This window comes from Monodon monoceros, unplaced genomic scaffold, assembly GCF_005190385.1.
Source record: "Monodon monoceros isolate NGI ecotype Baffin Bay Population unplaced genomic scaffold, NGI_Narwhal_1 Super_Scaffold_13, whole genome shotgun sequence".
NCBI lineage: Eukaryota > Metazoa > Chordata > Mammalia > Artiodactyla > Monodontidae > Monodon > Monodon monoceros.
In genome coordinates this window covers 49682441-49705471 of record NW_021703769.1, presented here as the reverse complement: position 1 = coordinate 49705471, position 23031 = coordinate 49682441, and the positions used below count along the sequence as shown (strand labels likewise).

At 48.7% G+C, this 23031-nt stretch overlaps 2 protein-coding genes across 7 annotated transcripts in view; both read right to left on the bottom strand.

Moving 5' to 3' along the window:
- Positions 1-2503, bottom strand: part of MAPK8IP3 (mitogen-activated protein kinase 8 interacting protein 3) — a 46298-nt gene extending 43795 nt beyond the window's left edge. For both annotated transcript variants that reach the window (XM_029219900.1, XM_029219901.1), the window contains exon 1: positions 1809-2503. In XM_029219900.1, the coding sequence (XP_029075733.1) occupies positions 1809-2126 (318 nt within the window). In that variant the 5' untranslated portion in view covers positions 2127-2503. The remainder of the gene's footprint in view (positions 1-1808) is intronic.
- Positions 2504-2631: 128 nt separating this feature from the next.
- Positions 2632-22035, bottom strand: JPT2 (Jupiter microtubule associated homolog 2). 5 transcript variants are annotated; one of them, XR_003793282.1, is made up of 6 exons: positions 21948-22035; positions 16941-17166; positions 11612-11754; positions 8824-8869; positions 6875-7947; positions 2641-2817 (listed from the first exon to the last, which is right to left on the bottom strand). XR_003793282.1 is itself a non-coding variant. In XM_029221618.1 (6 exons), the coding sequence occupies exons 2-6, from the start codon at positions 17164-17166 to the stop codon at positions 2813-2815; spliced, it is 576 nt and encodes a 191-aa protein (XP_029077451.1). In that variant the 5' UTR covers positions 21948-22035; the 3' UTR covers positions 2641-2812. The 5 variants fall into 5 exon arrangements, 4 of the variants coding, with proteins under 4 accessions (XP_029077450.1, XP_029077452.1, XP_029077454.1 ...); XM_029221618.1 differs by having other exon boundaries at positions 7792-7947; XM_029221617.1 differs by having other exon boundaries at positions 2632-7947.
- Positions 22036-23031: the final 996 nt, after the last annotated feature.

The window sequence follows — 23031 nt, the reverse complement described above, 5'->3', positions numbered from 1 at the left end:
CGGCTGCACTTGAACCATGCAGAGCAGAGCAGGGGCTTCATCCACGCAGAGCAAATTTTTAAGGTAGATGGTTATGATTCTTAGCCTTAAGGTTGTCCATCTTTCTCCTTTTAGTTCCTTCTCGTCCACTATATTGACCACATAGGTACATAGTGAAAGAAGACAAACCTACTCAAAACCTCAGTTAGGCATCAAATGGCCGCTGAGAGCAGTCAGAGAAGTGGGAGGTGCTGCCCAGCATGAGGGAGGCAGCCACTGCCCCACGGCCAGTGAGGGGATCCCCAGAGCTCGTCTTCTGGGGGTACGCTCTCTGACCTCCCACAGCAGTGGAACGAAGAGCCCACTCCAGGGGTCAGGGTAGACTGCGTCTTGGCCTGTTTCTTCTAGAGCATGTGACCTTGGTCCACCCCCACTCCTTCTTGGGGCCAGTTCTTTCCCTAGTAAATGCCTATGGCCACTCTGAACTCTAAAATCCTACGAGCTCTTGCATCTCCCTTAAGTTGAGAGCTCTAAATCAGTTTTGGTGGAGCCTGGCACCCCAATCAATAGGCAAGAGCCTCTTGACAGATGAATGAAAAAACCCAAGATCAACATAAAGCACCGTAAGTAGGAACGATACAAGGCACTCTTAATTTTTATAAACACACCTTAAACCAAACTAGGAGGACATAAACTGCCCTAGCTTAAGAAAAAGCCAAAATACTGAAACAGTCTTCCATTTCAATACTAAAATCAAGAATGTGTTAATCCAAATTAGTTAAAAAGGAATTTAGCTCATTTAATAAGAAACTTCCCATTCATAAACCAAAAAGCCATCACCTAATGCCTGGAACAACAGAATGTCAGGGCTTAGAGATCATCTAGGGCAACTGAATCATATGACTGAAGGAAAATCAAAATCCAGAGGGGGGCAGGCGACATGGACAAGGTCACAAAGGCAAGGCAGGAATGAGAACCCAGGTACCCTGAATCCACCTGGGTCTGACAACAGGGCTAAATATTTCATAGTGAATGAATGAAGGTAAGTGGTATTCCCTGCAATGCATGGTTCTTCTAACTGGTTCACAAATAAGTGATTTCCAGGTTTGGAGGTATCCTAAAACACGATCAAATACTTCAAAATTCTACTTTTAACTCCTCAGAAGCCACAGTGGAATTTCTCAGCATTTTCCACATAAGCTAACAATATTCCCAACGGAGGGAACCACAGGGCAAAGAAATCACCTCCGGAAACCTGGAGTCTTTCACCTGGTGCCAGAGGAGCAGCCTAACTGTGGCTTTGGTAATGTGTTTACCTCAATCACCAAATTCACCCATGTCACAGACCATCAAAACATTGGATTAGGGATAAGGCAAAGATCTGACAACACCTCTTCTGGCTGCAGAACCATAAGAAGATCAGAAATCCCCTTTCTGGAAGGGTTTAAAATTAAAATTAAAATTGCAGCAACCAGAAGTTGTAACTGGGGTCTAGGACACGTTTGCGGAAAAACACAAAAGCAAAAAGAACTGGCGTCTGCAATGAGAAGTGGGTATGGAGGGGAGACGGAGGCCTGAGGCAGTTTAGGATGCAAGGTCCCCCAGTGACGCCAGGTGGTTCAGGGCTAGGGTTCCTGGCTGGAGCAGCAGGCCAGGAGGATGGGGGAGCCAGGCATCAGCCCCTGGGCCGGGCTCGGCGTCGGGGGCGTTGGTGGGATGGGCGGGGCGTGAGCTGGGGCCCGGGCAGGGCGGGGGCTAAGGGCGGGGTCCCCGGGCCGGGAAGGACTGGGGTCCCCGGGAGGGGCCCCGGCGCCTCCCGGCCCACGCACCTCCTCGGCCTGCTTGCGCAGCGCCTTCTCCCGCTCGTACTGGGTGAGCAGCTGCTCGTTGTCCTCGCGCAGCAGCTCCAGCTCCACCTCGTGCTCCTGGTTCTCGCTGAGCACCGAGTCCAGATTCTCGAGCACGTTGACCACGAGTGGCATCAGCTCCTTGACGACCTCCTCGTCGTAGCAGTGGATGAGGCGCTCGAACTCGCGGTAGATAGAGCCCGCCAGGCCCGACACCCGCTCCGACATCACTGAGCCAGAGCAGTAGTCGTCCTGGTACACGACCACGCCGCCGCCCTCGTCCATCTGGATCTCCATCATCGCGGCCACCGCCGCCGCCAGCGCGGCCTGCTGTCCGCCGGCGCGCCCGCCCGCTCCGGCTGCCCGTAGTCCGCAGGCCGCGGCCCGTTGCCTGCGCCGCAGCCGCTGTCACCTCAGCCGCCGCCAGCTGATACTGATGCTGATGCTGCACCCGTCGCTCAGCGGCCGGAAGTCCCGCCGCCCGGAAGTCCCGCCCCCTAGACAGCGGGGGCGGTGCCCGCCCGTCCAGTCGGAGCCCCGCGGCGTCACGCCGCTAGAGGTCGCAGGGGTCCTAACGTAGGAAGAAGCCAGTCCCCGCGCCAGAAGCTCGGCCGAGCGGGGCTGGGAGCGCTTCCGGTCAGGCTCGTCAGAGCAGCTGTCTGCCAGCTCCCACGACGCAGGCGTGGACTTCTACAAAGTGACAGCGTTATGTCCTAAGTATATACAAATGACTTTGTACGGTTTAGACTTAAGCGAGCGTCCGTGTGCCCACCCTACCCTCCAAAGAAATGGCCGTTATCTTTGTGCGCCCCTCCCTCCCTTCCGGAGTTGACCGCGATGCTGACCTGGTTAAATGTTACTTGCCTTTGTAGCCTCACTGCACAACAGTATGTACTCCTACACAGTTGGTACTCAGAGCTCCCTTCAGAGCGGCTGTGCTTCCCATGGTCCCTCCTGGGATTCCAATTAAATGCAAGTTGCCCGTCTCATCCTAAAATCCAGTAACAAACTCTCACTTGGTCCACTTCTGTGTCCTGATGTTGCGTAACTTCTTCAAATTTCCCAGTTTCACTTCAGCTATGTGTAGTCTAACCTCTACGCTGAGTTTTTTATTCCAACTTTTTTTTTTTTGGCCTCTCCCCGCAGCATGTGGGATCTTAGTTCCCTGACCAGGGATGGAACCTGCACCCCCTGCAGTGGAAGCGCAGAGTCCTAACCACCGGACCGCTAGGGAAGTCCCTCAACAGTTATATTTTTAATTTCCGTTTGTCCTGTTTGGCTTTCTTATATTCTACCAGTTTTGATAGGCCCTTATTTCTTCCACTTTTAGCCAGTTGATTTGCATTTTCTTTCTCCTTGAGGACACCATGAATCTAAGACTTACACTTTCAGCTTTGGGGGCCACACAGGTGGCATAACCTGATCATAAACCCATGAGTGACAGCTTAGTGTTAACAGAAATGCTCTTACCCCTGCCTTTTACCTGATGCGATGCTTCAAGGGGAGTTCATCCTAACCTGATTGCACCAATGAACGTTCCTGCAGGTGATGCCCTAAATACTGTTGCACAATTTTCCCCTTGCAATGTACTGTGCTGTACGGATGCTCACCCACCCCACTAAGAAACGATCTGAGGTTTCAGTCTCACATTCAGACTGCCTGGGTTTTGATCCTAGCTAACTGTAAAACTGAGCCTAAAACAATTACCAACCTACTAGGAGTGCTATGAAGATCACAAAAGAGGCTTAGTACAATCTCTAGCAAATAGTAAGCATGCAATATAGACTTGTTTTATATTCTCAAAATAAGCCAGGACAAACATGAAATGTATAATTTCTTCTGGTAAGCAAGTTACAGAGAAAGCTGGTGAATGTTTTGGGGAATGTTTCTGACTTCTGCTCTAAGCCTTTCCAAGAAATATGGCCCCTTTTCAGTTCCTAAAATAGCAAATACAGTAAGCCAGCCACCACTACCAGTCAGAGGCCAACTGACTTGTCATCAACTTTATTAGTTTTTACCACTAACATGTATGGGCAGATTTGTTACTTGAAACTGGTTAAAGAAAAAGGAGTTTTAACAAAATGATATGCTGGATAATTCTTGATGCTTACTGAAGAACACTAGTACACTCTTGAGAGCTCAAGCTAACTGAATTAGAACTTGCTTCCTTTACAATTTGTAAACATAATTCGCCATTCAACTTTTTCTCTTTCTCATTACAAGACCCTAAAATGTAATTTGGGCACACAGGTTTCAAAAGTTCTATCAATACTTTAACTTCGAAGTATCCACCCCTAATGCCTGCTAAAAACTCACCTAGGTCCCTGTAATGTCCCTCTCATTTCTTCCTAAGTTCAAGTTTAGAAAGCACTTTGTAGTCACACACAGAACAGAAAGATTTCATTCATGAGCTCCAAGAACGCTAAGGATTAAGAATATAACGAGTTCAGAAAAAACAAACGGGATAATATAGGAGGAGGTGTAGACATCCTTGCAGGGTTCAACTCACAAAGATGTTAGAACAAGTTACGCTCTGTCCAAAGAGCCATGTATTTCTGGACAAGGCACAGGACCTGAAGAGGGAACCCTTAGATGTCTTCCACTTCTTCACCATAATGCAGGAGAGCCCACCTTGCTCCTCTGACTCAGCCACTGCCTGACCTCTGGAGACAAACAGGCTGTGACACTCCAAAACCTCAGTGCTTGCCTGCAGCTGGAGCAGCTGCTACAAATAGGTGATGTACTGGTGCCAGTGCCTAGCCCAGTTCTGGGAACATGCTCTCAGATGAACAAGTGAAGACAGTGTCAGGTCACCCATGCTGGGTTTCCTTCTGAAGTGCTGTCCAGTTAGCTGGCCCTGATGCAGCAGTCTTCTAGAAGGAAGCCTCCTCTAGTGGAGCTCTCCAGGCAGGCAGTCTGAGAAGCTCCATCACCCTGAGTCCACTTAACACACATAAAGATATTAAGTTTGCTTGTAGGACATATGAAAATAGCTAATATATAAGAAAGAAGAAAAATCTATGCTTTCTCTACAGGACCTGAATCTATAGGCAGATTCTAATAGCTCAGCACTTCATCTACTCACTGTCAGGCTTTCGTGGAAGTTTCAAAGTCAACTCAGAGGCAAATTCTTCAGGAAAACAAGTGGTGTTAAGTGAAAAAAGAATTATTACCTTCAATTTACGTAAACTAAAAGAACGCTGCCACATTTCTGTCCATTCTATTCAAAGCCAAGTCTTTGGTTTTCAAATGAAAAAACCTTAAATCCATAAACTTTGAGAAGATTAATTTTGGCATCTTCTAGTTTAAAAAAAAAAGGCAAACCCCATCAACCAATGAAAAGCTGTAAGGGAAGGAGCAGAGTTCAGGCACTCTGGAGAATGGACGTGGAGGAAACACGTGAACATGTCCACCCACCCACCCGCATGCACACACACTGTGCACACAACCAATAGGCAAAGACTCTGAGTACGTGACTGCTAAGTTTAATTCAACGGCTACACCCACTCCTGCCTTGTAAAAATAACAGAATGCTCCTCCCAAAGTTACATCGAGATGTGAGCACAGGTTTGTTGTTTTTGATACAGCTTTACAAAAAGTTGGCACCAAATGCACATAAAGTTTTAAGGCTTAATAAAAATACAGATGAGTAATTTCTCAATGCAGCTTGGAGGTTGAGAAAAGGATTCTAAGAGTTAATGAAGCTTCCAAATACAGGCAGTCCCCAATGTACAGAGCATTTTCCAAATGCAGGTGGCCTCCCCCATCAGGTTCAAACGAGCAAAAACTTTTCTGCTGCTCCTCCCAGTGACCAGACTGCTCGGGGCTCTCTAAATCCATGCCCACGGCCCCAAGGAGGGAAAGGAAGAGGGAAGATGGGAACAAAAATAAGGTGATGTGGTCACTGCTGCCCAGAGGCTCTGCTCTGGTTGTTTTCCTCCTTCCCCCAGGCCTCTAACCCCAGCTCTGCTCCGGAAGTCCCTGCCAGGGGAGAGATCTAGAAAGCTCTTCCCCTCATGTAACTGACGGTGAGACTGAAGCCCCGAGGGCCAGCAGCATGTCAGGGTCTTCTTGGCAATCCAATTTGGAATTCACAAATCATTTTCTTGTATATTAAAAAAAAAAAAGTTATAAATAGCAGTTCATTTCTACCTTTGGAACATCTTATTGTTAAGTTAAACAAGTTAGTGTGTTTGAGCTTAAAAGCTAACCACCATTTATGACATTTTTTAATGTGGAAAAAAATGAATTCCAGACAACTTTCCTATAAATGACCATCTGAAGGATGGAGGAGATAGGAAGCACTTGAGAGTCACATAGAATCAGTGTTTCTTGGCTCCAAAGTCAGCAGGGGGACAGAAAAGCAAAGTGTCTTTGCTTGGCAAGGCACCGTGTGAACCCCCCCAGCGCCCGTGGAGGATGTGGAGCTTGGCAGGGAGCTCCTGTAGGCACTTGAGCGTCCAGGCCACTAGAAGTGTGACTACATTTTAACGATGAAGACATTTTTAGCACCTGCATTAGCTTTGTAGGCACTTGTACCAGTAGCTCCAACCCAGACTGTTGGTCCCACATGACTGCAGTACAGGAACCGACATCGTAGCCCTTTAGAGGCTCAATGGGAGAAACTTCCACCTGACAAATTACAGCACCACGATTCTTGCCAGCCCATTATCTTTGCTGGCAAATACCATGGAATGGGCCAGTTGAGACTTTACTGCCAAACTATTTAATCTCTTGGCCTAAGGTCTCTAAGACTCATCTGGAAACTGTGAATATGATCCAGAGGTTCTGCAAAGCTTTATAAAGGGTGGCCTAAGAACACTTTCCTTCCTCTTTGGTGTACCTGAGCAACAGACTTTTTTCTAGAAAGGTGTCAATAACAGACCAGAGTCAACAGTTACTGATGTAAAGCTGGTACTTGAGAACAGGTCTTGAGCTATTATGACAGAATCCAAACCTAAGAACCCACGGTTCTCAAGCATCTCTTCTTCCCACTGTCAGCAGGAATATAAATGAAGACACGTGAAGGAGTTAAACAATCCCATTACCTGGATATATCTGGGTAGTTTCAAAGTCCTATAGAAGTTAGTGGCCTTGTAGATAGGAAGTGTTGCTGGTGAAGGGAACTGTCCACATCATTGGTGAGGAGCAAAGGCCTAGACTTAAGGCTGATGAGGAAAAAAGGAACAATTCACAAGCAAAACTGCCTGTAAAGAGCCCAAAACCAGTCTCTCGTGGATGAAAGGGAGAGATTTCTACTTAAGATCTGGCCAAGGATTGAGAGGGCAGAAGCGGGGCACTTTGGGAGATCAGGGTACAAAATCTTTCCATAAAGCATCAGACTGAGAACAACATTTTGGTTTTTTGTTGACAGCTGCTGAGGAAAAGCAATGAAGATGTTTCAAGAAAATCTGTGGAACTGAAGTGAAAAACACTGGGGCCGAAGTCCCAGAAACAGAGACTGTGTCCATGAAGGGTAAACAGCATCAGGATCTGAGGGGTCTATCCAGATACCCACCCTCCCCACCCCACTAGGGTTTCAGCGTGTCTTGCTCTTCTATCCCACAGTAACGGACACATGGTTTCTGGATTTCTCTCAAAGGCTTTAAACTCTGCTACTGTGTTAGTGACTCCTAGATACCCAATTAGCCAACACACCAAGGACGTGAAGACCCCACACCTCAGGCGCACCTGCCTGGCACCACCTCCCTGCCCACCCACCCCAGAGCTCCTCTCACACCAGGGATCACGTTTCCTCCCTTGGTTTCTGGGAGGCGAGGTCTCTGGCTTCTCGTGATGGCAGTGGAGCCGGAGCAGCAGCTTCAGGTGTCCACCCAACAGACCCTCTCCCCACCCCGCTCCTTCAGGCTAAAGAAACTATAATTTTGAAATCCTATCTCTCGAGTTTCTTGTCTGGCTATGGGGGACGCAGCAGCATCTTAGTAGAAGGAGATGCTGGACTTGCCTCCAGGCGGGTTCAGGACTTTGTTGTGGGAGCGAGGCCTCGGGCCCAGCCTGGGCTCATGGCTGTCAACGGTGGGCGCAGGCTCCTGGGCGCGGGCTGCTTCTCTCGGGCCACCTGGCTCACCCGGCTCTTGTCTGGGGGAGGCGCTGGCTGTGGCTGCGGGACAAAGTCAGCACAGCGTCCTGTTAGAGGCTGCCTGCCACCCAACGGGCAAGGGCATGCCGTCCGGGGAAATGTGAAAGCAGAGCAGGTTCTGCCTGCCCCAGGGCTGGGCTGAAGCCAGGCTTGTATTGAAACACGCTTGGAAAAATCCTTGAGGGGTTATCTCCACACTGCTTGCTGGACTCCCCTTCCCTCCATCCCACCTCAAGTATGAAAAGGAAACGTCCTCAAAGTGAGCTCATCTTAAGTGAGGGGCCCAGCAAGGCAAGGCAAGGTTACTCTGGACTTTCTGAATGAACGAATTCCCATCTCTTCCTAATTGACAAAGGGAAATGGTGACCCGAAGGCAGAAATCAGTGCCTGCAGTCAGCTCAGAGGACCATGGGGGACTGACTGGGCCTGACACCCAAGCCCACGAGTGGGGTGGCTCACTGCGGAGAGATCCATCAGGGGGGAGCCCCGCCCCTACCACAGCCCCGCACTGCTCCTCCTCACCACCACCCCCCCACCCGTCTTCCCCTCCTTCACGCCCTCTCTTCTGCCAGGTCTGAAAGTGCTGCCCTTGGTCACAAGTTCATTGAAGGCTTTGGACCCTTGCCCTTCACTACATGAGATGAGCTTCTAGAAGAGGACGCCTTGGCCTTAGGCCCAGGCTGACCAGCACTGACAGGAGGTGCAGAAAAGTGGGAATGCTGTCACCAGAAGTAACTGAGCCCATTTCCCCTGCCTCCTTCCAACACAAAACCCTCCCGCAATCACAACTCTGCTGTCTTCACCAGCAGGCTGCAGGGGCACCGGGTTTTACCTCCCCACCCACCAGCGGCCTCTGCAAAGCGTGGGCCCCAGGGAAGGGACAGAAAATAAGCTCACCTCTAAGGTCCAGCGTGTCCTCTCCCTCACACAGGAACACGTGGTCCTGTAACGAGGCAAACCCAGGTCAATCCGCCACTCGGACACCTCCTACCTCGCGCAGGCAGATGACGGGAAAAGCGTGGATGACCTGGGTCTATTTTTACCTTTAAAAAGTTTTTATTTGGACAATTTTAACCATAAACAAAGCAGAGAGAAGAGCCCCGTGAGCCCCCAGGTAACCTGCTCTACAGCAAGTGACATCAGCTTGCTCGCCTCCATTCTGGTCTCAGCCACACATGCCTCCCAACTTCCAGCCCTCCACCCCTTAGTGGGATTATTTGAAAGCAAATCCCATATTTCATTTATCCATAAATATTTCAAGATGTGGCTCTTTAAAATGTCCTAAAAAACTCTCTCGCAACTGCAAAAATTAATGACTCCTTAAATGTCTTAACACGTAGTCAAGTTTAAACTCAGCACATGTTCTCACAGTCATCCGTGTTGCACTGTGTGTCAGAACTTAATTCCTCTTTAGGGCTGAATAATATAACATCACATGTGTACAGCACAGCACATTCTGTTCACCCATTCAACTGCCGATGGACACTTGGGTTGTTTCCACTCTTGTTATTGTGAATAATGCTATTAAAATTAAGTGTACAAGTATCTGTTTGAGTTCTTGTTTGCACAATTGGGGGTATATATCTAAGAGTAAAACTGCTGGATCATATGATAAATTCTATGTTTAACATCTTCAGAAACGGCCAAACTGTTTTCCACAGTGACTGAACCATTATACATTCCCAAGAGCAGTGTATGAGGGTTCCAATTTCTCCACACCCTCACCATTTCTTATTTTCTGTTTTTTTTGATAATAGCCATCCTAGCGGGTGTTAAGTGGTATCTCATTGTGATTTTGATTGGCATTTCCCCACTAAGGATGGTCAGCATCTTTTCATATGTTGATTGACCATTTGTGTGTCTTCTTTGGAGAAATGTCTATTCAAATGCTTTGCTTCCTTTTTTCTGGTTCTGAACTTTTTATTTTAAAAAAATTTATTTTATTCAAGTATAGTTGACTTACAATGTCGTGTTAATTTCTGCTGTACAGCACAGTGATTCTGTTATACATTCTTTTTCATATTCTTTTCCATTATGGTTTATCACAGGATATTGAATATAGTTCCCTGTCCTATACAGTAGGAGGATCTTGTTTATCCATTCTATATGTAATAGTTTGCATCTGCTAACCCCAAACTCCCATGCCATCCCTCCCCCTTGCCTCTGCCCATTTTTGAATGTGGTTGTCTTTTTGTTGCTGAATTGTAAGGGTTCTTTACATATTCTGGCTAGATAGCAAATCTTTGTCAGATATGTGATGTGCAAATACTTTCTCCCATTCTGTGAGCTGCCTTTTCATTCTCTTGATAGTATCTTTTGATGCACAAAAGTTTTTAATTTTAAGGAAGTTCAACTTATTTATTTAAATTTTGTTGCCTGTTTTTGGTGTCACATTTAAGAAACCACTGCCGAATCCAAGAATAATATCTGTCCCTATATTTTGAGTTCATTTTTGTACATGGTGTAAGGTAAGGGTCCACCTTCATTCTTCTCATGTGCACATTCAATTTCCCAGCACCATTTGTTGGAGAGACCGCTCTCCCCTCACGAATGATCTTGGCACTCTTGTGGAAATATCAATGAACTACAGATGTGAGTTATTTCTCAGCTCTCAATTCTATTCTGTTGGTCTACATGCCAGCACCATACTGTTTTGATTCATGTAGTTTTGTAGTAAGCTTTGAAATTGGGAAGTGTGACCCTCCAATCTTGTACTTCATTTTCAAGATTGTTTGGCCATTCAGGGTCCCTTGAGATTCCATATGAATTTTAGGATAGGTCTTTCCATTTTTTTAAAAAAACAAACAAACACCACAAACAAAAACAAACCTAAAAACCAAACCACACCACTGTTGGAACTTTGATAGGGATTGCAATCCTCAGTCTTTTTAAAAATTACTAAGATCTCCCCGTATTGACTCCATGTAGTTTCCTATATCTTATATTACTCTGACTAAACCCCTGTGGTGTTGTGGTGTTGATTGATATGAGGATTGGTCTGACTGAGGCTTGGTTGTTTTGATAAGAATTCAAAGATGGTCCATGGGGCTTCCCTGGTGGCGCAGTGGTTGAGAGTCCACCTGCCGATGCAGGGGACACGGGTTCGTGCCCCGGTCCGGGAAGATCCCACATGCCGTGGAGTGGCTGGGCCCGTGAGCCATGGCTGCTGAGCCTGCACATCTGGAGCCTGTGCTCCGCAACGGGAGAGGCCACAACAGTGAGAGGCCCGCATACCGCAAAAAAAAAAAATATTATCAGGAACCCATAAATTCTAAGTATTTGGTGAATTTTAATCTGATGCAGTTACTGTACTTATTGATTGATGACCACTAAAAATAGTGGAATGTTTATGAGGTGAACTCCCCTGTTTTACATTCAGTATTATAAATATCCTCAGCATCCATCCATGATGTGCAGAGAACGGCAGTGGCCTACCTGCAGTGGGCTGCCCCCACCACCAGCGACCCCCAAGGCTCGAGTCATCACGAGGCTGGAATACATTCCTCTGATGACCCAGGAGAGCTCTGAAACTCGGTGACCAATGACTACAGCCAGGAAAAGCAATGTCACCCATCTTGTCTCTTCCTAATAACATGTCACACCTGCCTCAGAGCCTTTTTAAGAGTACCTGGCTCAAGTTTTGCTTTTCTTACTCTCATGTCTGCTATCTGTATGCAGTCCATACCTTGGGTTTGTTTGGGTGTGCCATGGGTGAAGTAGCAGCGACTGGGGAGCCAAAAATGTCACTGGTCTTCCCACCAGGGGGGTTCAGACGCTGTCGAGTCTGCACAGGCATGGATTCGTCAAATATACCACTTCCTTTCCCCCCTGAAGAAAAAATCAGGATGGTTAGCAACCCGGAACATCCACCCCACCCACCCTCCACACTCGTGACTTCAGAGACCTCCTCTCACCACAGTGCCAGTCCTGAATTCAGGCCAACAAGGGTGGGGTGATCAGGTTGACGAGCATCCCTAAAGACCCATGTCAAACCCCCATGTCAAACCCAGCCCCTTTCTGGGGGCCAGCTGGGGCCTCACGAGAACTGAGCTGTCCCGGGCTTGCCGCTAGGAGTGAGACAGTAAGATGGCATAAAACAGCATTTTCCCCTCTAGAATTTCCTTAACCCTGAACTTTTCATGTTTTCCTGCTGAAGAATCTTCTACGTTAAAGACATGAAAAGTTCTTTCATAGATTAAAAGCAAACACCCAGGGCTTCCCTGGTGGCGCAGTGGTTGAGAGTCCACCTGCCGATGCAGGGGACATGGGTTCGTGCCCCGGTCTGGGAAGATCCCACATGCCGCAGAGCGGCTAGGCCCGTGAGCCACTGCCGCTGGGCCTGCGCGTCCAGAGCCTGTGCTCCGCAGCAGGAGAGGCCACAGCAGTGAGAGGCCCACGTACCACAAAAAAAAAAAAAAAAAAAAAAAAGCAAACATCCGCTAAATTTTGAGGTCAGACAGACAGAACTGAATTAATAACATGCCCTATTCAAGGCAAACCTGTAATCTGGAAAACAACATTTACTGAGAATGACTACTCTCCTCACCTCAATCTGTCTGGAACTTCCAGTGACAGCTAGATGTGTCACTGAATTACAGACATTTAACATCTTTGCTGCCAAATAGAAATGATTTGATGAGCTACAGTGAAAATATGCACCTCAGATGTAAGTTCTTTTTTTTTTTTTTTTTTTTTTGCGGTACGCAGGCCTCTCACTGTTGCGGTCTCTCCCATTGCAGAGCACAGGCTGCGGACGCGCAGGCTCAGCAGCCATGGTTCACGGGCCTAGCCGCTCCGCAGCATGTGGGATCTTCCCGGACCGGGGCACGAACCCGTGTCCCCTGCATCGGCAGGCGGACTCTCAACCACTGCACCACCAGGGAAGCCCTCAGATGTAAGTTCTTATAAGCTGATGGCTAAGGCATGGACGTGAGAAGTAAATGCCGACGTTAAACAGGAAGATGCTAGCACATGCCGCCAGCCCAACCCCCTCTGCACTCAGCAACCAGCGCCTCCCTTCCACCAAGCGCCCATTAAGATTTATAATCTTACAGAAGAAAGAAGGTGCATCCACAAATGGCTATGAGACCAGACACAAGTTGCTCGGCCCCTCTGCGCCCCACATTCCTCACCCTTTGAACGGCGGTGGTACAAGGCCCTTCCTCACGGCGCTGTGGGGGGATTCAGTGACTCACTGTCGCTTGTGTGTCAAATGCTTACGACAACACTGGGGACATAAATGCTCAGTGAGCATTTGCTAAAGAAGCTTCCCTTGGACACTGTTCAGTGAAAAAGGCACAAAACGGTCTAGACAGCACACAGCGTCTTACTGTAAAAGTAAGGGTATTCTTATCCACCTGTATGTGAATAAAGGGCATTGGTTACTCCACTTTCCTCCCTGCAAAGTGCTCCCCTCTGGGGGCCATGTGTCTGCTCAGGAAATGGGGTGGCTGTGGTGCAGGGGCTTAGGACTGCTAAACATATTCATTTTTATAGTTGTGATCTTTGTTGACTGTCTCCAGGAAATTCAATTTTAAACAGTCACTTCTTGGCTGTAATAACCCATACTGTTAGAACAGGGGACAGTGCACCGTGAGAGGAGCACGGAGCTCCAAGGAGGAGGAAGCTCCATGGGGCGCTTGTCCCCTCGCAAGCCCTCAGACTTGACCAGCCTTTTGGGACGCCGGTTGGTTGTCTGGGGGACACAAAGCACAGCTCCACAAGGACGGGAACCTGGCCCTGGAAGCTTTTCTGGGCCAGGAGAAGCTTAGAGAATGGGTGGGACTGACTGCAGGAAGATGCACACATTCGTGTCGTTTGAGGCCGATCACAAGCCTTCCAGCCCCAGCCCCAGCCTCCCAGGGACCTGCAGCCCTCGGGCTGGGGTAGGCGGCACAGCATGGGGTCAGGGCCCAGTGCCAGGCGGGATCCTGCTCAGCCGCTAACCAACTGTGTGACAGCACCTGGCTGGGGTCATTGGTGAGATAAGTGAGTCGACACGTGGAGTGGGCAGAGCAGAGCGTGGAGAGGAAGCTCCCAGTCATGCTGCTGGGCTGCTGTTACGAACAGGGTGTCGTCAGCAGAAATGTTTGGACTACAAAGTGGAGAAAAGCTGCTGCCCGAGGTCACCCCTCGCTGCTTGTTACCACGCTGTTGCTGGTCATGCTTAAGTAAATTCTTTCTAAGATCGCATTCAGCTTATTTTAAAATGCAAGATAAAAATAAAAGTAACTCAATTTCAAGTTTTTGGTTAAAGGCACTGCTCATTTAAAAACATTTTAAAAACTATGAAACATGACACAGATAAGTACCTAAGATATAAATAAAGCAAACACCCAAGTAACGATCACAGACGATCACGCGTCTTACAGAATGCTATCAACTCCCAAAAACCTGTGTGGTTCTGTGTCCGAATTTTCTGGAAACTACAAACTTCTTGTAGTTTTACCATGTATATGTCCAACCCTAAACAACACAGTTCTGTTTTTGAATTTTATGAAAAGTAAAATAACAGACACACTGCACATCTATTATTCAACATTTTACCTGAAAGATGAATTTGGCTATGAAGGTGGAAAAGATGCTCAATTCACTCATAATTGAAAAAAAATAAATTCAAGATATACTTTTTAAAGAACCAAATCACAAGGCACAGCACCTTGCATGGGGAGCAAGCGCTACAGACATCCTGGAGCACACGTCTGAAGACCAGTGGAAGCACCAGCATTTTATTTATTTATATTATGATTATTTATTTTTGGCTGTGTTGGGTCTTCGTTGCTGCACGCGGGCTTTCTCTCGCTGCGGTGAGCGGGGGCTACTCTTCGTTGTGGTGCGCGGGCTTCTCATTGCGGTGGCTTCTCTTGTTGTAGAGTACGGGCTCTAGGTGCGCAGGCTTTAGTAGTTGTGGCATGAGGGCTCAGTAGTTGTGGCTCGCGGGCTCTAGAGCGCAGGCTCAGTAGTTGTGACACATGGGCTTAGTTGCTCTGCGGCATGTGGGATCTTCCAGGGCCAGGGATCAAATCTGTGTCCCCTGCACTGGCAGGCAGATTCTTAACCACTGCGCCACCAGGGAAGCCCTAGAACCATCATTTTAAACTGACCCAGCAATTCCATTTCAGGAAATTTACCCCAATTGATATATTCAGGAGGTAAGTTGGGAGCACGGGCTTTGGAGTCAGGAAAACCTGCATCCAAAGGCTAGTTCTGCCACCCCAGCGAGCTGTGGACTCAGGCAGGCCAGTGAACCCCAAGCCTCAGCTTCCTCCTCTGTAAAGGGGGTAACGCCACCTATCCCCTAAGCTGTGGAGAAGACCGGCACCCAGCACAGCCCCTGACAAACACCAAATGACCCACCCGTATCAATCACCACTGTCAGGAGGAGGTCTAAACCAGAAGAATAGATGAAACACGGCACCCGACCAGCCTGGGTTAACTTCCAGTGATGGCCAGTGGCAAGTCCCTTGCTCCGAACGTGCTCCATTAGGCCCTCCCCGGAGTCTGCGGGGTCGAGTCTGTGGGGCTGGACATACCAGCAGGTTCCCTTCTGGGCTGCCCTTGAAATTCATCACAGGTGATTTTCTTCCTTCTTTCCTTTCTTCCCTCCTTCCTCTCTTTTTTTTAATGTAATTCATTCATCAGTTAGAAAGAGCTCTTGGGTGACAGGAGGAGGCAGAGGGGGGACTCTGGCGTTTGTTAAATGCTCAACTATCATCACAGAGCACTTGGCAGGACAGAAAACAAACCCCAAACAACAGGACCATGAGAAGCAGACATTTTGGCACAGGGCGTCCCGTCGCTGTCATGATACCTTGTCACTGTGCACAACGTAGGGGTTTTCTAACTCTCCAGTCAGGAGGGGCCCAGGCTGCCCACAGGGCACGAGATGGGCGGGGGAGCATAAGATTCTGAGGGCCTGGCAAAGCAGCGCCGCCCCACGCTGCCACACTGTCTAGAGAACCCAAAGCCCCAGAGACAGCTGCAGCCGCGCATGGTGCCGAGCCAGAGCCACGGCTGCTGGTGCACCCACCTCCAGCGCCTCCAGTCTGAGTCTATCTGCCGCATCACATCGTTGGTACAAAGGATGAGCAGGGCTGAGCACTCCTGGCCCTGCACCCCCACAAACTGGGTAGGGGAGAATGTTACTCAGCAAGAACCACCTGCTTCTCTGCTATAACTAAATCCAAAGATACCACTAACCTCCACCCCTCCTTACCCCCCACCCCAAACCACTGAAAACAACCAAACAACCAAAAAACTAGCTTTTGAATCTATTGCTTTGTGTGTCCTCTAGGTTTGTCAAGCAATATTTGTACCCAGAATTGGGGTGGGGTAGGGAGCAGTTCCAGCTCTGGTTCTGCTTGATTTCGTTATTTGTCTGAAATTCTGACTCCTGTGTTGGGTCTCTCAGATCTTTAAGGATGGAACAAACCTTGTCTTCCCCTCGTAGATACAGACAGGGGAAAGCTCCTCAGGTAACTATCACTGTACAGTCGCTCAGCTGGACCGTCCATCAGCCAAGAGAAACACTCTTCTGAGATTCCCTCCCACTGGAGCCATTAGAAGGTGGGTAAGTAGTGAGGAGCCACACAGATGTGTGCCAGGCTGAGCCACCCTTTTTAGTTTCAATCCCACTAACAATCTGATTAAAACTACTCTAAATGCACAATTTGTATGCAATTTCAAGAATCTCAAGGAGTCCATGGGACAATTTGGGGAGCCTCCGTGGTGGGAACCAGAACCCCACCATCTGCCTTTGTACCCTCAGTGCCTGTATGCAGCCAGTATCTGGTGACAGATGAGGGGGAGTTCCAAAATGACCGAGCCACCTTCAGGACACAAAGCACAAGTCAGGATAAAACTTTCCTTCCACTCTAGGACTCTGATGGCAGGGGATAACCTGCACCAGAAAATATCTGAAAGGATCAATATAAAGAAAGGGAAAATTTTATCAAAAGAGCAGCATAAAAGAGAACAGGTAGAGGCCAAAGGGTTAAGGAGTCAAAAGCCCATACCAGGGGGATTGGTCCTTTTGGGTATGTTCTGAGGTTCTTCAGTTGATCCAAAAATATTAGATGCCATCCTGTCGGGCCTGCGTGGAGATGCGGCTTCTTCTGGACGATCACTCTGCTCTCCTCCCGGGGGCTTCATGGCCCTGCAAGCAGACAGGGTGTGAGGGACCGACAGATGGCCCGGGCGCCGCCATCCAGGGACTGTGGCACAGCCAGACAGGGCAGACATCTGTGGGAAAACCACACACCGTGGCACGAAAAGCTCATGGCCATTGGCCACCCGGCAAAACTCCCTCCTTGCCCTTGAGTTCCCTTAAAGGTTTTCTCTGCACACCTTGATTATGCCAAGACCTCCAGAGATGTGCATACTCTGTAGTTACTCCTGTGACCTCTCATTAGTAAAATTAAAGTTTCCATAAAACAGGCAAACTGAGCCAGTTCAGTAGAATTTAATAGTCACTTTAATTAGCAGACAATAGTGCTGGGTGTTGTAGCTCACACTCCCTCAGCGTTTATACACGCTAGCTCCTGTTCCAAGGACCTGACATGGCCACCCTCTAAGGCAGGCATGATTTTCACAGAGATGAGTGTGAGCTAAAGACAGGGCCACACAGGAAGTAGCAGAGCCAGGACTCAGACCCAGGCAGTCTGGCTGCAGAGCTCAGGCTACACGCTAATAATCCTCAACATCCTCTAGAAAGAAACCACGGGGCAGTGCACCACTTACCCACAGAGTAAGCTTGACCCAGAGAGCTGCGTCCTCAAAAGGGCAGCCACTGGCCACTGTGGCCAGTGGGCACTTGTACATGGGGGTCTGAGCTCTGATGTGCTGTAGGTATAGATTACACACCAGACTTTGAAGACTCAGCACAAAGAAGAAAAGGCAGAATATCTCTTTAATTGTATCTTTTACATTGATCACATGTTGAAATAATGTTTTGTACATATTAAGTTGAATAATATCTATTAAACTTAATTTTTCCTGAATCTTTTTATTTTTTAAAATGTGGCTACTAGAAAATTTAAAATTCCTTATGTGGCTCACATTTCTAATGGAAAGTGTCAGCTCAGACCACGGGGAGCACCACCCCCACTAACCCACGTGAGTCCTGGGAATCTACACCAGGCTGATGATTTCCAGTCCCAAGGTCTGGTACCACCAATGACAAGTTAAACATCAGACAGATCAGAACACACCAGCTGGACCACTGTTCACTTTAGATCAACACATGTGCAGAGTGTCACCCCAGCACACACTGGCATCCTTCAAGTGTGGATTTTAATTAAACACCCACAGAGAGCAGTGCTATTCCTACACTCAGTCACCACCAGCCGAATCTACTGCGGTCTCGATCTTTGGGAATCTGCCATGCACTTGGAGGCTGGGTATTTCAGAAGTGGATGAGCAGGACCTTGAGTCACTTTTTATTGCAATAACTGAAGAATTAAGAAAATTCCATAAAGCTCTTCCCTGACACCCCAAGAGCATCGGTCTCCTTCAGCAGGGCAGCATAACACTGAATTCATATGCATCTTTACAGGAAACCTATGGCCACACTGCAGGATCTTAGCTCTCCCACCAGGGATGGAACCTGTGCTGCCTGCAGTGAAAGCGTGGAGGCCTAACCACTGGACCGCCAGGAAAGTCCCAGGACACCTAGATTTTCAAACGTATTTTAAAGCAGAGTTTTAAACTGCTGAGTGGCCCCTGCTCTTTCACCAGTCCTAAGCAAGAGGACTGCCTGTGACCCCAGACATTTAGAAAGAAGTGAAACTGTGGAGCTCGCCACACAAAAGCGATGCAGACACTAGAAGAACAGGATGTTTAACATGCTGTTTCCTCAACAGAGCTAGAAAGGGAGCTGATCATTCGTTGTAATTTAAAGGGAACGGAGTTTTCTGCTCTCTGGCTGTAAAGCAGGACAGCAGAAAGCACTCGTCTGCTCCGAGGGCCACCAGCGTGCCTGCTCACTGGGACGGAGACTGCAGGCAGGCTGCTCGCCACCACCCAAGCCGCCACCCAAGCCGAGTGCGCAGTGGGCCAGCCTTCCACATGGGTTCGGTCACATCAGCTTCAAGGAAGGGGCCAGGGATGCCTGTCCAGCAGTTAGCATTTCCTTAAGGATTTGATAAAGAAAAAAATTACTCGGTTTAAGGGAAAAAACCTTTTTAAAAAAAATGACCAATAACCAGACTTAAATTAGAAAGGCATTAGTAAGACCTCACGTCAGGCCCTCTGGTGGGAGACACCCGAGGCCATCTGACTCCCACACCCATTATAAATCTCACAGCCCCAACACAATGACATTCCTGATTTTTCTTGGCATATTTTCAAGCAGGTCCAACAGGCTTGGGTCTCTGAGATCTGCCATCCTCAGAACTGAACTGAGCTTAACATCAAGTCTCATACTGGCATGAACTAAAATTCCTATTTTACTGACTTACTTGCAACACAGCTTTTCTTTCAAACCCTCAAATTGTCAGACCAGATGTGGGGTAGGCTCCCCAGCACTCTCTCCTCTCACATTCCACATCCCTGGATACACGCCTCTCCCTGGCCTCCACCGCTTGCTTCACTCTAACTTGCACGTTCCCTGAGCACCTACCACGGGTGGGCCTGCACCAGACCCTGTGGATGGAAAGACAAGCAAGAGCAAGTCCTGGGCCTGGCGAAGCTCCCCGCTTTCTGGGAAGGCTAGAGCTGTGCAGAGGCAGTTTCCATGTTCTGCATGAGTGATGCCACAGAGGCACTGAGTGTCACTGGAACTCCAAAGACACCTTTGGAATAGGTAAGGCTCAAATTGTGTCTGCGGTCTCCATGAGGAAAGAGAACCACTGCAGCACAGGAGGTAAGCGATATTTATTTGAAACTGCCAAATGTTAATTTGGGGTGGTGGAAATATGTTATTATATTATTTTGTGTACTTTTCTGAATTTTATTTTACTTTACTTTGAAAAGAAGGGAAGGAAAGTGGTGCCCAAGAATGTTGTAGCAGAGAGATTATCGTACACAATGGCCAAGTTTCCTGGGAAGAGGTGGCAAGCGTCTCCACCACAAAAGCTATGGGGTGGCACTAGGGTCGCACAGCCTTGCAGCAGTCAAGCAAATCACACAAGCTGGGTCTCGAATAAACCGGACTGAGAGTTAAATAGACATTTCCATAAAAACAGAAGCTCCAACAATGGCTCAAGGCGGCCATCACAGGCTCACTATCAAGTGCAGGTATCACTTCAACCCTAATTACAGGAGGGGGATGGGACTACCAGTAGCTCAGACGTCTTGGGGATGACCTCACTACATGGGGATGCCTCCCAGTTATGGCTTCCTTTTTCAGTACCCCTTGGATACATTTCAATGAAGACATTCCAAGTACACAACAGAAACTAAGGGGCACGTGATAAGAAAATACACACAGCTCAAGTGGACCACAGAAACAGCAGAGGCCACATCGACGCTCACCTGGAAGGACCCATGCTTGTGACCCCCCCCCAACAGCTTATTCCTGTATCCCAGAAAAACTATGGGGGACCTGCCAGGTTTGGAGTGAAGCTGCAAAATAGACCTAGATTAAATTCTTTACAAATATACATCCTGCAGCTTAAAAGACCTCAGATTAATGATGGCTAAAGCATAATGCTTTTATAGTTCAAAATCCCTTTAACACCAGATAATCCTTCAGCAAGAAAACAAAAGTAGGGTTTTAAGAGAGGAAAACCTGGCCCAGTAATCTTACAGCCACCACTTGATTCCCTTCACAGCTAAGTAAAAAGGCCTGTCGAGCTAGTCAATTCCTCTAAGACAAAGCTGCTAACTGATCCCAAGCAGGAGCTTCCAATCGATCATCCAATTAAGATGGGTTTTCCTTCTCCAACTTCCTAAAAGGAAGAATTTTCTCCTTATCCTCTCCAAAAACTAATGCCTCAAAGAAATGTGGGTATCAGTTTAGAGCACCAGCTCTGCACTGTCTCCTACAGCTTGGAAGTCAGCCTCACATCAGCGTTCCTCACAGTGCTTATTCGCTAACTGGACCAATGTTTGCTAGGCATCCAGTGCCAGGCTGTGTAAACAAAGAAAGAGTGTACTTAGTGGGAACAACAGAGAAAGTGCTGGGAAGCAGCCCTTGCCCAGCTGGTGTGGGTGGTGCAGAACAGCAGCTTTCAGGCACCAGAAACCTGACTCATTCTGAGCACTCCAGGATATACTTCTGGCCCCATATCAGCACACATCTAGACGAGAATGATTAACAGTCACTGTTAGTGGGATAAGGACTCATTATTTGGGTAGGAGTATTACCGAATACTGACCTAACTCCCTCAAATTTACAGGGATTTTATCACTCGAAACAATTCTTTAATTTTATGTACTGTTTACCTCAACAGACGTCACACTCTTCTGCTTTTATTGTGGGGCTGGGTCACAGAAAAGGCTCACAATAAAGAAAACTCTTAGGCAGCTGAAGAACCAGCTGGACAACGCAAGCTGGTTCCTCCAGCGGCAGGACACTGCCAGCTCTGGCGACTCTTTGTGACTCCCAATACCCATTGCTCTACAAGCTAAAAAGAAAGCAAGCGCGCTGCTATGTGTTCCTGAGTGTTTAAACCCAGTCGAAACTCCTTCTATCACTTGCTGTGCCGCCTGTTTCCTTGTCAGTAAAGTGGGGGAGGGCGCCGCCTGGCTCCCGGGCTGCGGCAGTGCTGAGGGCTCCCGGGATGAGACTTTGCCCCGAGGCCCATCCACTCGCGCACACGCCGCAGGGCCCCAGAATCCCAGCAGCGCCGCCACGCCCGCCCCCCCGCAGCAGACGGCTCGGACAGCATCTCCGGCGCGCTCGCCAATGAAGGGGCACGTGCTGGGACCGGACGCGCGGGGAGGCACACTCAGGCCTCCGGGTCCCGCGGGCGCGCCCACCTCCCCGACCCGGCCCCGGAGGCCCCGGCTCTGTGAGCTCACCGCGGCCGCCCCGCCGCCCCCGCGCATCCTACGTGACCGTGGCTGCGCCCGCGCCGCACCTGGAGCCGGCCCGACCTCCCTTACTCTCCGGCGCCCGGAACATGTCGGCCGCCACTCGGAGCCTCCTGGCAGCCTCGCCGTCCTTCCCGCTCGGCCCCGCGCGACCCGAGGCCCGCCTTCTCGCTCTTATTGGGCGCCGCCGACACCAGTCAAGCTGCATCAGCCTATCGTGGTGTCGGACCCCGCCCCACGAGACGGAAGCTTGGTGAGGCCTGCGCCGCGCTCGCGGCCGATTGGTGAGAACAGGTACCGCTCACGGCGCCGGGCGCCGCCATTGGGCAGTAAGCCGGCGGGGGACTGTCCCACCCCACTCCCCCGAGGTGGGCGGGGTCGGGCACTATCCGGCCACCTGGCCGAAACTCCCCGCAGCCCCGCGGGGGCCTCCCGCCCGCCTCATGGGTCTGCTGTGTCGGCACCAAGCAGCACCGAGCTGGGTTCAGCCTGTCCGGAGACGCTTGGTTTTCGCCAAGCCAGTCAATGGCACGTGGATACGTGGCCAAAGGAAACGGGATCGCAGTTCCTCTGTCCTGCACGTCGTGGGGGCAAGAACACTAACTCAGAAATGGGAAGCAAGGGATAAACTGTGCCAGCTGTCTGATTTCTAGCTCAAAAAAACAAAACACATTCAGCAGTGTTTTGTTGCTCAGTTACACTGCGGACAGCCCATCGATTCCTCTGAGATTTCACCAGATGAGAGCCACTTGGGCTGTTTGCAAAGTGCACACTTAAAAAGAAAAAAGCAGAAACAGTAATTATTAGATCAAGTATTAGTATGTATTTATGCACAATAATAAAAACAGATTTACAAGTTGAACTGGAAATTTAAACATAAGAAGTTTAACAGCTTTTGTTTATTATATTAAATAACCAAACACCTTTTATTCCCCAAATTGGTAAAGAATAAATAATATAATTTACAATATGGTACAAAAAATAATCAGGAAGGACAGGCATTCTGCTTTATACATACACTGTATATGTATATTTATAATCTATAAAACAAATTCACATCTCAAGCCGAAAACCTTAGATGATATGGCTTAACGATTATTATAAAAAACAGCAATAAGTTCTGCTGCCCAG

Coding starts and splice junctions, on each gene's coding strand:
- JPT2 (XM_029221617.1), bottom strand. CDS start 17,166: ATGTCTGCCCTGTCTGGCTGTGCCACAGTCCCTGGATGGCGGCGCCCG. Junction 11,755..16,940: donor CAAAAGGACCAATCCCCCTG/GTATGGGCTTTT, acceptor TTTTTTCTTCAG/GGGGGAAAGGAAGTGGTATA. Junction 7,948..8,823: donor GGACACGCTGGACCTTAGAG/GTGAGCTTATTT, acceptor TTTGTCCCGCAG/CCACAGCCAGCGCCTCCCCC.